A 15,867-nucleotide genomic window follows, 5' to 3' on the forward strand; every position below is an offset into this window, starting at 1 on the left:
CTATTATTTTCTATTGACTTTATTTGCGACCTGTACGAGACAAAGTGGTCGTTTACGTCTGTAAGGTCATGTTATGTCTTTATGTTCATATAAAAGTAACAGCAAGAGGAAGAAATACACAAGATACCGCATTGTGGAGATGTAAATTGGATAAAGTTTGATGCTTTAACTGCAAAAAATAAGTTTGACGCGAACGTAGCTCAAACAGCGGTGAGTCTCCATATTCGTTCCCCCGGTATTGCCTCGTCTCACTGTGCTAATGAGACAGCTTCAGCACAGTACAGAGTTCATGCTACCTGTTCCTGGCCACATTGCGTGCAGTTACATCGTTGTCAGAGCCTCGTTTTTTAAACCTCATTTCTATTTAACCCACTGGCTCGATTAGGTTTTACTATATATACTTTTATCTTGAACTGAGTTGAAGAATCACACGCTGACCACCAGGCACAGCATTTTTTCTTCAGCCTGTAGGTCTGTCCACGAAAGAGCGCAAATCGTCTAGTGAAAACAGTGAACCAAATACAATTATAGGAAATGGTGAATAAATTATTTTGTCACAGTATTGTGTCAGCAGATATACGGTTTCTCACTAACGAACTTAAATTTTAACATTTTTTAATAATTTATGAGCAGCGTAAATGTAGCGTGAAGCTAATACTCTTATAATTGTCGATCAAACTGCTTGCTAGATGACAGACTAACAATGCAATAAAATTGTCCACAACTGCAAGGTGGGTTGAACATCACAGTGTTTTTACTAGTCAAAGTACTAAGTGGTGCGTCGTTATCTCCCTTTGATAGATGAACTGCCTTATCCGGTTATAGGGGCCTACAGTTGTGTGTGGACACCGAACCATGGTACATTTCAGTGATTTTCACATTAGTAGTTAATTGTCAGAAATGAAAGAAGAGATAATTGTCAGTAAGAACTCTGGCGCATGCTTTGGATTGGATATTGGGCGTTTGCTTGAAAAGTCTTACACTTATCCTTTAGGCTACCGATCTACGTGTACAATTACTTAATCATCCGCAAAATGAATACCGGTGTTGATGAAATTTGTTAGTCAGGGATGTTAAGACTAAGAAATTAATGAACGACATAAAGGAAAAGTAACAAATTATTGTTCATGTCAGAAGTGGAAACAGGACGATGTGTTAAAGAGGCTGAACTTCTTTATATGCAAGGTCCACAGTACGGTTCTTCGGGTGAAATTGTCACCACCGAGTAGACGAAACCTTCCTGGATATATACGATATTGCAATGCCTATGTTATTCAGAATTACGGTGCACACATGCATGTCCGAAGGAGTAGGCTTCAAAATGGTTCAAATGGCTCTGAGCACTATGGGACTCAACATCTTAGGTCATAAGTCCCCTAGAACTTAGAACTACTTAAAACTAACTAACCTAAGGACAGCACACACACCCATGCCCGAGGCAGGATTCGAACCTGCGACCGTAGCAGTCCCGCGGTTCCGGACTGCAGCGCCAGAACCGCTAGACCACCGCGGCCGGCAAGGAGTAGGCACTGAGACAGTTACAAACGTTATACATTACATGTATTCGCAATTGAGGACATGGGTAATCATCAGCTGTGTAATGGAATGACGACGCTGAAAATGCGTGTGGGGCCGAAGTCGAACCCGTATTTCCCGCTCATCACGAGCGGTCGCCTTACCATTTGGCACGACTCATGACCAGACATAAACTTCCGTATGTCATCAGAATTGAGTTTAAAACCTGTATTCGTACATCCATTATGTATGATGCAGTACAGGAACGCATGCATACTTGTGCAAAGGAACCTTGCGTCGTAATTATGAATAACACAGGCACTGCAATATCGTATTTATCCGCCGACATTGGGCAAGCGACTTCCAAGTAAAATGTCTTCCCTATACGGAAATATACAGAATGGAGGTACGAGTACTGGTTGTAGACACACGGCTGCAGGCGTACCGACGTTTGGGTCTGCAGGTGAGTCGTGCTCGGGTAGCCAAATCATTTCCACCGAAAGGGAGGCCTTTCTGTTGTATTTATGCTTGTACAAATAAAGATGTATCGTTTATTTAACCCGTTAAAAATGGTAGGGCGACCGCACGCGTCCCGGTTCTGCACAGATTTTCATTGTCGTTATCCCCTTATAGAGTTGATAGTTATCCATATTTGTAAATGCGAATACATTGAATGTACTTTCTGAGTAGTCTCACCTAGTTTTCGTCATTCAGTTACAGTGTTTATCATTCATTCCACGCCTTTTTCTTTGGAGTATTGAATACTGTAAGGTATTCCGAAGATGCGGGGTAGCAGTTTAACAGAAAATCACTAAGCATTTATTTTAAGCATTTAATAACTAGCCAACGAAAAGCTCATTAGAGGCAGAGCACAAGGTCGGATTGAACAATGGGTGGATCAGGAAATCTGCCGTATCCTTTGAAAGGAATACCGAGCTAGATTTCCGTTGAATAGATAATCGTAGTGCTACATGGGAAACGTTAACTTCCATATATAAGAACCATGACACGAAATGCCTGCCACTAGACGGCAAATAGTAGTCAAACCAGTCACAAGAATGACGATTAAGAAAAAGGGGAAGCATGGAATGCCTAATGGATTAATCACTGCGCCATTTCACTCCATGAAATTAGTTTACAATATCTTTCGCGGTAGATTCCTTATTACACCGAATTGTAATGTTTGAGTCATATGATATTAGGTTTTAACAGCCGGTACTGAATATTTCATGTCTTTTACAAAAGATGTATTTTCATGTCTCTTGCAAATACACTCCTGGAAATTGAAATAAGAACACCGTGAATTCATTGTCCCAGGAAGGGGAAACTTTATTGACACATTCCTGGGGTCAGATACATCACATGATCACACTGACAGAACCACAGGCACATAGACACAGGCAACACAGCATGCACAATGTCGGCAAGAGTACAGTGTATATCCACCTTTCGCAGCAATGCAGGCTGCTATTCTCCCATGGAGACGATCGTAGAGATGCTGGATGTAGTCCTGTGGAACGGCTTGCCATGCCATTTCCACCTGGCGCCTCAGTTGGACCAGCGTTCGTGCTGGACGTGCAGACCGCGTGAGACGACGCTTCATCCAGTCCCAAACATGCTCAATGGGGGACAGATCCGGAGATCTTGCTGGCCAGGGTAGTTGACTTACACCTTCTAGAGCACGTTCGGTGGCACGGGATACATGCGGACGTGCATTGTCCTGTTGGAACAGCAAGTTCCCTTGCCGGTCTAGGAATGGTAGAACGATGGGTTCGATGACGGTTTGGATGTACCGTGCACTATTCAGTGTCCCCTCGACGATCACCAGTGGTGTACGGCCAGTGTAGGAGATCGCTCCCCACACCATGATGCCGGGTGTTGGCCCTGTGTGCCTCAGTCGTATGCAGTCCTGATTGTGGCGCTCACCTGCACGGCGCCAAACACGCATACGACCATCATTGGCACCAAGGCAGAAGCGACTCTCATCGCTGAAGACGACACGTCTCCATTCGTCCCTCCATTCACGCCTGTCGCGACACCACTGGAGGCGGGCTGCACGATGTTGGGGCGTGAGCGGAAGACGGCCTAACGGTGTGCGGGACCGTAGCCCAGCTTCATGGAGACGGTTGCGAATGGTCCTCGCCGATACTCCAGGAGCAACAGTGTCCCTAATTTGCTGGGAAGTGGCGGTGCGGTCCCCTACGGCACTGCGTAGGATCCTACGGTCTTGGCGTGCATCCGTGCGTCGCTGCGGTCCGGTCCCAGGTCGACGGGCACGTGCACCTTCCGCCGACCACTGGCGACAACATCGATGTACTGTGGAGACCTCACGCCCCACGTGTTGAGCAATTCGGCGGTACGTCCACCCGGCCTCCCGCATGCCCACTATACGCCCTCGCTCAAAGTCCGTCAACTGCACATACGGTTCACGTCCACGCTGTCGCGGCATGCTACCAGTGTTAAAGACTGCGATGGAGCTCCGTATGCCACGGCAAACTGGCTGACACTGACGGCGGCGGTGCACAAATGCTGCGCAGCTAGCGCCATTCGACGGCCAACACCGCGGTTCCTGGTGTGTCCGCTGTGCCGTGCGTGTGATCATTGCTTGTACAGCCCTCTCGCAGTGTCCGGAGCAAGTATGGTGGGTCTGACACACCGGTGTCAATGTGTTCTTTTTTCCATTTCCAGGAGTGTATTTAAAATAGATGAGTTAAGAAATAATAACAAATTTCAGCCTATATGCTTGCGAGCTGCAGCGACATGTTTTACATTTCTGTTTTTTTGTAAACTATTTCAGAACTTCGCAAACATCTCACTATTTGTGCTCTAATTGCAAATCAGCCATTTTGATTCATTTGCTTTTCTCTCTGCGTTCTGAAGGGTCACGACACGACGTCTGTTGCCATGTCGTGGGTTCTGGTACTGCTTGGACACCATCCTGACATACAGGTGAGTTAAAATCTTTTCCTGTCCTTTCCTGTACTTTTCATTTCAAAATTAAGGTGTTTCACTGTAGAATTGTGGTGGGTTTTCAACCAAACTCGAGCAACGAGTAATTGGGAAATTGAACGGAACCGGAACGATGGAGGCTAAAGTAGATACCATAGTTTAATTGCTGGGATAATAAATCCATAACAAAAGATCGAGAACATTTTGTGTAAATATGTCTGTGTATGTATATCTGTGCGTGCGCAGGCCCGCTCTTGTGCATGCTTATGTGTGTGTGTGCGTGTGTGTGTGTGTGTGTGTGTGTGTATGAATGTATGTGAGTGTATTTGTGTGTGTGAGTGTGTGTGATAGACAGACAAATACTGAGTGTAGACTGTGTTTCTCTCCGGAATATATCTCACTAATGCTGTTCGCTACCTGCAGGAAAAAGTCTTCGCTGAGCAGGAAGACATTTTTCGAGACGAGCCTAAGAGACGTCCAACCACGCATGACCTGAACAACATGAAGTACCTCGAAATGGTCATCAAGGAGGCCCTTAGGCTCTATCCGAGTGTTCCAGCCGTTAGTCGCCACCTGACGAAGGAGGTTGATATTGGTACGTATACCATACTACCTTCTTTGTACTCGTACCATTATTACCATTACAGTTGGTTTCCAAGCACATCCGATCGGTCTCTCAACCGGGGAACTCTGGAAGTGTTCAAGAAAATTTGACTACTTGCTAGTTTCTTATCTTCTACATATAAACAAAAAAATGGCTCTGAGCACTATGGGACTCAACTGCTGTGGTCATAAGTCCCCTAGAACTTAGAACTACTTAAACCTAACTAACCTAAGGACAGCACACAACACCCAGCCATCACGAGGCAGAGAAAATCCCTGACCCCGCCGGGAATCGAACCCGGGAACCCGAGCGTGGGAAGCGAGAACGCTACCGCACGACCACGAGATGCGGGCGACATATAAACAATTTAAGCATCAACAACCTGAACATAACAATAAATTTTTAGAATATAACCTGCTTAGAACCATGAAACAGGGCCAAAACAGCGGGAATTCTATTTTCTATAAGACAAACAACCGTACATTAGCGCAGTAGCTGCCTTTCTCACAGTCATTATATTATGCATAAGGTGATGGTATTGATCTGTCTCGTTCACGGTTGCTTTCATTTTGTTTAAGAGTCAGAAATTTTTACCAGTGTTCGGCAGTTACTCTTGTCTACTGGATTTAAGCATTATGTCGATGCTGCGAAGAACGTAGTTCCGAATAAATGTTGTACCTTACGCACTTTGCTGGCCTCGCAGGTGGCTACAAAATTCCTGAGGGCTGCACGGTGGCACTCAACATCCGGCAAACCCACCGTGACCCCGACCACTGGCCGAACCCGGACCACTTCAACCCGGACAACTTCCTCCCAGAGAGGGTGCAGGGCAGACACCCTTACGCCTACGTCCCCTTCAGCGCTGGGCCTCGAAACTGTATAGGTAAGTTTCCGTCAGCTATGCTAGCGTTGTACAATCGTCTGTCAGTAATTACTTTTTGTAAACAGCTGACCATAATCTAAATCTTATTGAAGTTACCGGACGCTGAAAATATCGCCACAGTTGTAAGGTTCTACACTACTGGCCATTAAAATTGCTACACCACGAAGATGACGTGCTACAGACGCGAAATTTAACCGACAGGAAGAAAATGCTGTGACATGCAAATGATTAGCTTTTCAGAGGTTTCACACAAGGTTGGCGCCGGTGGCGACACCTACAACGTGCTGACATGAGGAAAGTTTCCAACCGATTTCTCATACACAAACAGCAGTTGACCAGCGTTGCCAGGTGAAATGTTGTTGTGATGCCTCGTCTAAGGAGGAGAAATGCGTACCATCAAAGGTCGGATTGTAGCCTATCGCGATTGCGGTTTATCGTATCCCGACATTGCTCCTCGCGTTGGTCAAGATCCAATGACTGTTAGCAGAATATGGAATCGGTGGGTGCAGGAGGGTAATACGGAACGTCGTAATACGGCCTCGTATCACTAGCAGTCGAGATGATAGGCATCTTCTCCGCATGGCTATAACGGATCATGCAGCCACGTGTCGATCCCTGAGTCAACAAATGGGGAAGTTTGCAAGACAACAACCATCTGCACGAACAGTTCGACGACGTTTGCAGTAGCATAGACTATCAGCTCGGAGACCATGCCTGCGGTTACCCTTGACGCTGCATCACAGACAAAAGCCCCTGCGATGGTGTACTCAACGACGAACCTGGGTGCACGAATGGCAAATCGTCATTTTTTCGGATGATCGGGGTTCTGTTTACAGCATCGTGATGGTCGCATCCGTGTTTGGCGACATCGCGGTGAACGCACATTGGAAGCGTGTATTCGTCATCGCCATACTTGCGTATCACCCGGTGTGATGGTATGGGGTGCCATTGGTTACACGTCTCGGTCACCTCTTGTTCGCATTGACGGCACTTTGAACAGTGGACGTTACATTTTAGATGTGTTACGATCCGTGGCTCTACCCTTCATTCGATCCCTGCGAAACCCTACATTTCAGCAGGATAATGCACGACCGCATGTGGGAGATCCTGTACGGGCCTTTCTGGATACGGAAAATGTTCGGCTGCAGCCCTGGCCAGCACATTCTCCAAATCTGTCACCAATTGAAAACGTCTGGTCAATGGTGGCCGAGCAACAGGCTTGTCACAATACGCCAGTCACTACTCTTGATGAACTGTGGTATCGTGCTGAAGCTGCATGGGCAGCTGTACCTGTACGCGCCATCCAAGCTCTGTTTGACTCAATGTCCAGAGGTGGTTGTTCTGGGTATGGTTGTTCTGGGGACTGATTTCTCAGGTTCTATGCACCCAAATTGTGTGAAAATGTAATCACATTCAGTTCTAGTATAATATATTTGTCCAACAAATACCCGTTTATCATCTGCATTTCTTCTTGGTGTAGCATTTTTAATGGCCAGCAGTGTATCATTTTAAACACGATCGCTCTTATACGCCCATTATCAGGAGCTATAATGAAAATAGCACCCATGCAGTAATACACATAAAAAAGCAAAAACGTCCATATAAAAAGTGACACCAGACAGCGCTACGGATGACTGCCTGGATAAATAAATATGCAATGTTTACCAGGACACTTATACTTCGTGATGTGACCCCGAACGCCGCGATGAACGAGTATAGCGGAGAGCAAACTGGTAAACCAAAGTGGCAAAAACACCAGTATTTGTTGACGGGAACAAGAACGCGGGGCGACTAGCCCGGCCGTTCACAATTTAAATTAGTGATTTACTTTTAAAATTATAATAAAAAAAACATTACCTAGAAAGTAAGTTGAAAAACGTTAAAAGTGCATTGTGAGTGGTAAGGTATCATATTGAACTGGGCGGTACACAACTGTAGTAAAACTGAGTGGAAGCTGGCAGCATAAAATTTATGTAGAAACCGTAAAACATAATGAAAATTTTCCCTTTCCACGAGTGGCACGCAGGTTTTTAGTTTAGTGAGGACCCTTATGGCGATGTGGAACAACACGTCACAGTCATCAGCTAAAGGAACATACACATGCCACTCCTATTTAAAAGCATTCGCTACTGAAAGAAATGGAAGGTAGCAAAACCTTACAGTACACACTGTCAAAAACTACTACGCCAATTAATAATTAGCAGCAGTATCACTAAATGGATACATTAAAAGTTGGACCAGCTTGAAACCTGCTAACTAAAAGTCAACAACTAATCGAGGCTCACATAAGATAAGACTGAGACAAATTTTACATCAAGAAAGACAGATAAATTTTAAATTAGTGAGGACGTAAATAATGACGCAGCACAATAATGCGCCATAACCAAAGGATAAAAAATGAAAAACATACAAACTTCTAATACACGCTTAGGTGACTAGTCACATATCAGCTGGACACCACCAACAAACAGATAGCCGCAGTAGAGTTTCCAGGTTACACTGTTCTTATCGTATCCCGCCTGGAATTTTGCCATGGCAGCATGGTACAATGAATTTAAAAAAAATTCCGTACGTCATTTGAAAAATGCAGTTGTGAATAGTTTTTGAGAGATGACTATAGAATTATCATTAACTAGATTATTGGTATTCTTATTCCGCCGTGTATTCACCTTCTTCTAAAGCAACATGGTAGTCAGAGATTTTGATGTAGCAATCATCGTCCCTGCTGAAGATGAAATAGAACATTGGGTATTTTCGGAAGATTCTGCCCTCTAGGAGTCGCTTACCTACAAGTGGCGGATGGAAGAATCAACTACATGTAACGAATGTGTCAGTAAGACATAATACTCTTTTATTTGGTCAACTGGCCAAAATATCGAAACGAAGTTTTGAGCAAATGATAGTACCCGGAAGGGTACGTAATGTTCTGCATGATTAATTGTCTTAACTCTTGTATCAAACGAAGTACTGAAGGAAGTACGGTTTCTTTAATGAAACAGTGTAGTTTTTTGAACGGGAATCGAAAGTTATTACTAGCAAGAGTATAGTGTTATATCGCTTGTTAGTGGTGGTTTTTCGAAACATATTCGAGAATACGCTACAACTGCAGTGCAACACGGCCGGAATTGACGATTACAGTCTAATCCGCCAAGTTCGGCTTTCCTGCCACGCTTCGTCGTTATAAACATACCTCATCTTGATCCTACTTGACATTGTATAGACACAGTGTCAGCTACAATTTTTGTAAATTTAACTATGATGTAACTTCCAGTGTACCAAAGTAGGCTTTGGAACACTAGAAGTTAGCACATAGTTCCATTTGGAAAAATCATATCCGACCCTCCATTTCGTATAAAGCAGGGCCAAGAGTAAATACGTCCCGTATCGGGAACGTAGACGTATCTTCTTGCTGCGTCCAGCGACGGAACTTCGTGTGAGACAGTCGCTTGGCTCTGTTTACTTCACAGTAGCCACTGTGGTTGCTATATCTTTCAATTTTAGCACATTTATCGGGTACTTGAGCGTAAATTTTCAACGACAGTTGTAAACAGTCGTTGCATCAATGCAGTCGTCTTTTCAACTGCTATTTAAAATATTATTCTACTTAATAAAACTATACTTGCTCCTACACTTCGTTTCATAGAAAAGTTAATAATGCAACTAATTTATGTGTCGCTCTACATACCACAATTTTCAGAAAATGTTGTTTCGATTTCTGAAACAGTTCCCAAAATTAAAGATATGCTACGTCTCACGTAACTTACCCTGAAGAGGGGTGGTCAGAATATGGCGAATAAGGACTCTTTGACCAAAAAGGACACAGACGTCTGCCACCTTAAAGGCAGACGAAGTGGCCACCCTTTGGTTCCGTAGCTGGATGCGGCATATTCTTCCACTTAGCTTGAGATGGATCCAGTGTTTATTTTTGCCTATCTGTCTCCCCTGACTTCCTCTCGTTCTCCCCCGATCTCGATGCCTTTATAGTATTCAAAGGCTCAGGGTGTCCTTCTAGTTTCCTTCTTCAAATTCTTCAAGCGACTTATGAATGTGGAGTCTCTATTGGCTTGGTGAAGCCTGCCTTCTTCGGGGAGTTACCCATGAATACAAATTCAGATTGAGGGTTTAATCGATGGGCCTGTAGCCCATCCTCGATAAAAGAATTTGCAAAACGACCAGTGAGAATTCACGAAAACAGGTGAATAAACCACGACGACGAATAATGCAAGGGAAAAGGACTTTTGGATATTGGGACGTACAAGGTCTGAATACAAAGTATCAAGAAATATTCAAGACAGTAAAAGACTTAGCTTTGAGTTATATAAAGCGAAAGGGAAATGGATATGGAAAGAAAGGATATTATACATGTTTTTTTTTCAGGACAGTCAGTAAAGATAACAGAGCAAACGCTCTTAACGCAGATGAAGAGTGTGAAGCGAGTTTGTAGTCGGGTGCTTGTCGATAAAAAGCTGATAACACTTGATCTTGAACTACATGTCAATGAAAGTTTGATAATTGGTGTGTAAGAAACAAAAGACATATGCAAAAAAGATGATACGTTTTCTGATAGAATGGCCACCCTGCTTGACAAACAGGACGAATGTGTTGGTGGCAAAAAGACTTTTTTGTTTTGTTTTTTGTAGAATACATACAACACAAGCAAGAATGGATCGGAAATGAGTGTTAACGGATCAGCTATAAATTTGCACAAAAATTTACAATTTTCATCTCCAGTTGGTCACTGACAGGGAATTATTTCAACAAAATAAAATCAACGTATAGAATCAACAATAATGTGAGGTATGAACCTTGTGCTTCGCGTTCCCAGGCAACAATAAGGACTTCAATGAACTTCACACAAGTATTGGTATTTGCCTCTTCACAAACGGCGCCCTACTGATCGCCTGTGACGTGAGTTAAAACGTGGAGAGGTGCTGTAAGTACTGGTATCCATATCCATCTGTTTACAGTGTGTCATGTAGTTTCCGTGGAGTCGTCTTCTGAAGCTACGTAGGTTCTTATGAATAACCCCATACACATATCCCTATAAACATATAAGGCGGTTGTAAACTGGAGGGAGAACTGTCAAGTTATTCTTCTGCGAAGAGGAAATGGCGACTAAAAGGTGGTTTGCGGCCGAGGATAGCAAACGTATTACGTCTTTAGATACTTAGTGGAGGCACACAATCGATGAGGTGTGGAGATAAATGGAAATAAATGTAGGAAAACAACGCAAAATATGGTCATAGGAGTTGGAGGGCATGATTTAAAAATCGAGAAGGGACTCATTAAAACTATAAACTTACATACGTACTGCGGCGACTAACTGACAACGAATGGAAGAAATGTTCAAGATATACTGAATAAAATAGGGAAAGATAAAATAATAATTAAGCTGCTAAATCTTGAATTATAAAATGACAATATCTTAGTTTGCGAAGAACTAAGTGTACAAGAGTTTTGAGAAAAGCCCTGTGTCATATGAAGCACAAGTTCACACACTGAGAAAGGAAATGGAAAAAGATGTTCACCAATGGAGTGTTGTTTTGGATAGTGTGTTGCCTAACCACAATAATGGACATGGTTAACAATTAAGACACATGTCCAGTGAAAAGAACGTGTGGTGCAGCAGTGTGTTACTAATGGATGGGAGTAAAATATGTCAGAAGCTGGGGACTTGGCCACGGACAAGAACGTTAATAAGAGGTACGCCTATGAAGAACGGGAATCCGTGAATTTTGGAGGCCAAGTAGAAAAGGCGTTTGACTGATACTTAGCTGCGTAATGCATGCAAAGATACAGTCACAAATCCCTGTAATACCTTTTTAATAAATTTAGAGTTCTTTTAATTTCTTTTTGTTAAAAATAACTGTTTCTCAGGATGAAAAAAACAGAATACTTAGTTCACGTTGTATCTTTTTATTTTTTATTTTTTTCCTTCACGTTTATATGCCCTGTGACGACATGCCGAGAGCTTCCATTCTTGTACTGGTCTGAAGAAGAAAGCTTACAGATTAATAGTCCGTTGACGTAGATGTCTTCAGAGTTGGAGCTCTAGTTTCTACTGGACGAAGATAGAGAATAAATCAACTGTGGGTCGTTTTTTTTTTTTTTTTTAATACCTGGACAGTTACCTTAGTGATGTACAGCCTACAGGAATCTTGGGTTGATAGACTGTTCGACGGCAATTTAAAAGTTACTCCTCCTGAATACGTTTGATAAAGATCTCCTAAGCACATTTAACTCATCTCAGCTGTTAAGCCCATTTATGTGATGGTACATTCGTACTACCACCTTACATTTTGCACCATCACTCTCCACTGCAGTTGGATGTTCCTTGTGCGCACCGAATTTTCTTGTTATCTGTCACATTTGTACAGAGTGAATGTTTCAGAAAAGTGGAACCGCGATAATTGTGGAAGACGGTTATGAAAGTGCTTAAAGCTCGAAGATTAGGTACACAGTCAAAATTTAAGTGAAACTATCTAACATAAATTGAAGCTATATTTGGCATGGAGGTTGAACAGCAAAAGAATAAATGGGTAACAGAGGAAACGAAAAGGTTAAAAGTAACAGCGGACGAAAAAGGTTGCTGACATTGTAAATCTAGGAACGGGCTTGCACGTCTATAAAATACAATTTCGGTCAAACAGGTACTAATTATTGAATGCCTTACGTTATTAAATAATATTAAGTGTTACTAATATGTGATTTAGGTTTCTTAACTGCAACAGTCTCACTGTGTTTTTGAATTTTATTCCGGTAGTTGTTAAAGTGCACTGAAAAAAGGTAAGGAACAGTTTGACTGGAACCTTCTTGTGCGGTTGATGGACATGGTTGGGTTATGATTGTTAAGGTACATTTCATTGATGCTTTGGGAAAGCGTATGGTGGGTTCAGTAATATACTGATACTGAACGTGGGATGTTTGAAAGGGCATGGACAACAGGCCAGGGGACTCGGTCATCGGAGATGTAACAGGGCGTGGGAACTCACGTTTCCTCAAAAAATAGAAGAAATGAGTATGTAGTAGCTGTAGGAGGAGATGTGGGAGCTTTATGTGTTGGTGCAGCGTACATGTGAGAGTAGGTAGGTACAGAAAGTGTGGCAGAGTGTGTGTGATTCTAGGATTTGAAAAGAGCGGTCAAACCTAGGAGAAGTGGAGGATGAAATAACGTTGACTCAGATGACGATGGTTGGATGAGGATCTTCTATGTAAAGATGAAGATCATGAGATTTAGCCACCGTGTTCATTCGGTTACCAGTTTTAGCCGATTGTGAGCTTAATTTTGGATGATTAATTATTGCTAATTCGTGGTTTATCGACTGATAGTAGGCCTAATTCCCAGAGGAGTGCCAGCTTTATGTAACTCTCAAGAGTTATACAGGGTGAGTCACATAACATTACCACTGGATATATTTCGTAAACCACATCAAATACTGACGAATCGATTCCACAGACCGAACGTGAGGAGAGGGGCCAGTGTAATTGGTTAATACAAACCATAAAAAAATGCACGGAAGTATGTTTTTTAACACAAACCTACGTTTTTTTTTAATGGAACCCCGTTAGTTTTGTTAGCACATCTGAACATATAAACAAATACGTAATCAGTGCCGTTTGTTGCATTGTAAAATGTTAATTACATCCGGAGATATTGTAACCTAAAGTTGACGCTTGAGTACCACTCCTCCGCTGTTCGATCGTGTGTATCGGAGAGCACCGAATTACGTAGGGATCCAAAGGGAACGGTGATGGATCTTAGGTACAGAAGAGACTGGAACAGCACATTACGTCCACATGCTAACACATTTTTAGTGGTCTTTTCACTGACGCACATGTAATTTACCATGAGGGGTGAGGTACACGTTCGATGGGCGTTTCATAGGACGTGGAGGACGCATAAATTAGCCAGCCCGTTCTCCTGATCTTACACCTCTAGACTTCTTTCTGTGGGGTACGTTAAAGGAGAATGTGTACCGTGATGTGCCTACAACCCCAGAGGATATGAAACAAGGTATTGTGGCAGCCTGCGACGACATTACACCAGATGTACTGCGTCGTGTACGACATTCATTACGCCAGAGATTGCAATTGTGTGTAGCAAATGACGGCCACCACATTGAACATCTATTGGCCTGACATGTCGGGACACACACTATTCCACTCCGTAATTGAAAACGGAAACCACGTGTGTACGTGTACCTCACCCCTCATGGTAACGTACATGTGCGTCAGTGAAAAATACCAATAAAAAGGTGTTAGCATGTGGACGTAATGTGCTGTTCCAGTCTCTTCTGTACCTAAGGTCCATCACCGTTCCCTTTGGATCCCTACGTAATTCGGTGCTCTCCGATATACACGATCGAACAGCGGAGGAATGGTACTCAAGCGTCAACTTTAGGTTACAATATCCCCGGATGTAATTAACATTTTACAATGCAACAAACGGCACTGATTACGTATTTGTTTATATGTTCAGATGTGCTAACAAAACTAACGGGGTTCCATTTAAAAAAACGTAGGTTTGTGTTAAAAACCATACTTCCGTGCATTTTTTTATGGTTTGTATTAATCAATTACACTAGCCCCTCTCCTCACGTTCGGTCTGTGGAATCGATTCGTCAGTATTTGATGTGGCTTACGAAATATATACAGCGGTAACGTTAGGTGACTCACCCTGTATATTTGACGTCTTGAAAGACTGAAACTGAGCATTATTGTTTCGTTCAGCCAGCAGCGACACTGTAATCTGTAGTGAAATGTTGTGTGTCTGCTGCAATCCTCAGGCCAGAAGTTCGCCATCCTGGAGGAGAAGGCAGTGCTGTCGTACGTGCTGCGCAACTTCCGCGTGGAGACGGTGGACAGGCTGGAGGACCTCCAGCTGATCGGCGAGCTCGTCCTCAGACCCATGAACGGCGTCAACCTCCGGCTGCGGCCGCGGTAGTGCAGAGTCTGTGGCGGCGCTTCTTCCTGTCTCCTGTTCAGTCCGCCAACAGCGCTTCATATCATCATTTTTTCATCTCGTGATCTGTCTATTTTAATAATCTTGTACATATGTTTATACATTTTATTGAATAAATATTATTTTGTAATTTATTTAGCTTCAAGGAGATACATATAATACGTATAACTATCCCAATTACAACGTTGAACGTTATGAGCTTTACACGCATTGTAATTGTGGGCGAATCTAGGTGGCAATCAACTGACTGGAAAACGACGATCTCTCAGTTCAATTCCGAATGGGAGACATCATGGCAGTCAGATTAAAGAGTGTCCAACCCTCTCGTGACTTTCGTTTTAGGGAGCAGAAGTATTGTTAATTTGTGACATCACGGTGACATTAGGGTCGACACGTCACCTGTGGTCACCCCTCTATGTTGAGTGAAACGACTGTTTAGGTGAACCAGTACGCAACCATGCTGCGGCTAGCAGATTCTAGCGCGGCTCATAGATGCTTGCACACTCTGTGAAATCATGTTGGCATGTCGGGCGAAATGAGTGATGGTAGTCCGCTGAGCACAGAGTTTGTGGCTTTTTTTTTGTGTCATCAGTCTTCTGACCGATCTGATGCGGCCCGCCACGAATGATCCCAATCTCTATTTTCCTCTACAGTTTTTACCCTCTACAGCTCTCTCTCTGGTACCACGGTGTCCTAACAGATGTACTATCATCCAGTCCCTTCTTGTCAGTGTTTTCCGTATATTCCTTTCTTCGCCGATTCTCCGGAGAATTTTCTCGTTTCTTACCGTACCAGTTCACATTCAGCCTCTTTTTGTAGCACCACATCTCAAACTCTTCTATTCTTTTCTGTTCCGGTTTTCCCGCAGTACATGTGTCACTTCTATGCAAGGCTGTGCTCCAAACGTACATTCTCATAAACTTCTTCCTCAGATTATGGCCTACGTTTGATAGT

General features: G+C 43.2%; 1 protein-coding gene across 2 annotated transcripts in view; it reads left to right on the forward strand.

The window, feature by feature from the left end:
* Positions 1 to 14,983, forward strand: part of LOC126095283 (cytochrome P450 4C1-like) — a 292,169-nt gene extending 277,186 nt beyond the window's left edge. The window contains exons 9-12 of one of the 2 annotated variants that reach the window (XM_049910046.1): positions 4,396 to 4,464; positions 4,888 to 5,059; positions 5,772 to 5,951; positions 14,738 to 14,983. In XM_049910046.1, coding sequence (XP_049766003.1) covers positions 4,396 to 4,464; positions 4,888 to 5,059; positions 5,772 to 5,951; positions 14,738 to 14,895 — 579 coding nt within the window. In that variant the 3' untranslated portion in view covers positions 14,896 to 14,983. The remainder of the gene's footprint in view (positions 1 to 4,395; positions 4,465 to 4,887; positions 5,060 to 5,771; positions 5,952 to 14,737) is intronic. The other variant, XM_049910048.1, reaches the window with a different exon arrangement.
* The last annotated feature ends 884 nt before the right edge of the window (positions 14,984 to 15,867 follow it).

This window comes from Schistocerca cancellata, chromosome 8 (genome assembly GCF_023864275.1).
Source record: "Schistocerca cancellata isolate TAMUIC-IGC-003103 chromosome 8, iqSchCanc2.1, whole genome shotgun sequence".
Taxonomy (NCBI): Eukaryota; Metazoa; Arthropoda; class Insecta; order Orthoptera; family Acrididae; genus Schistocerca; species Schistocerca cancellata.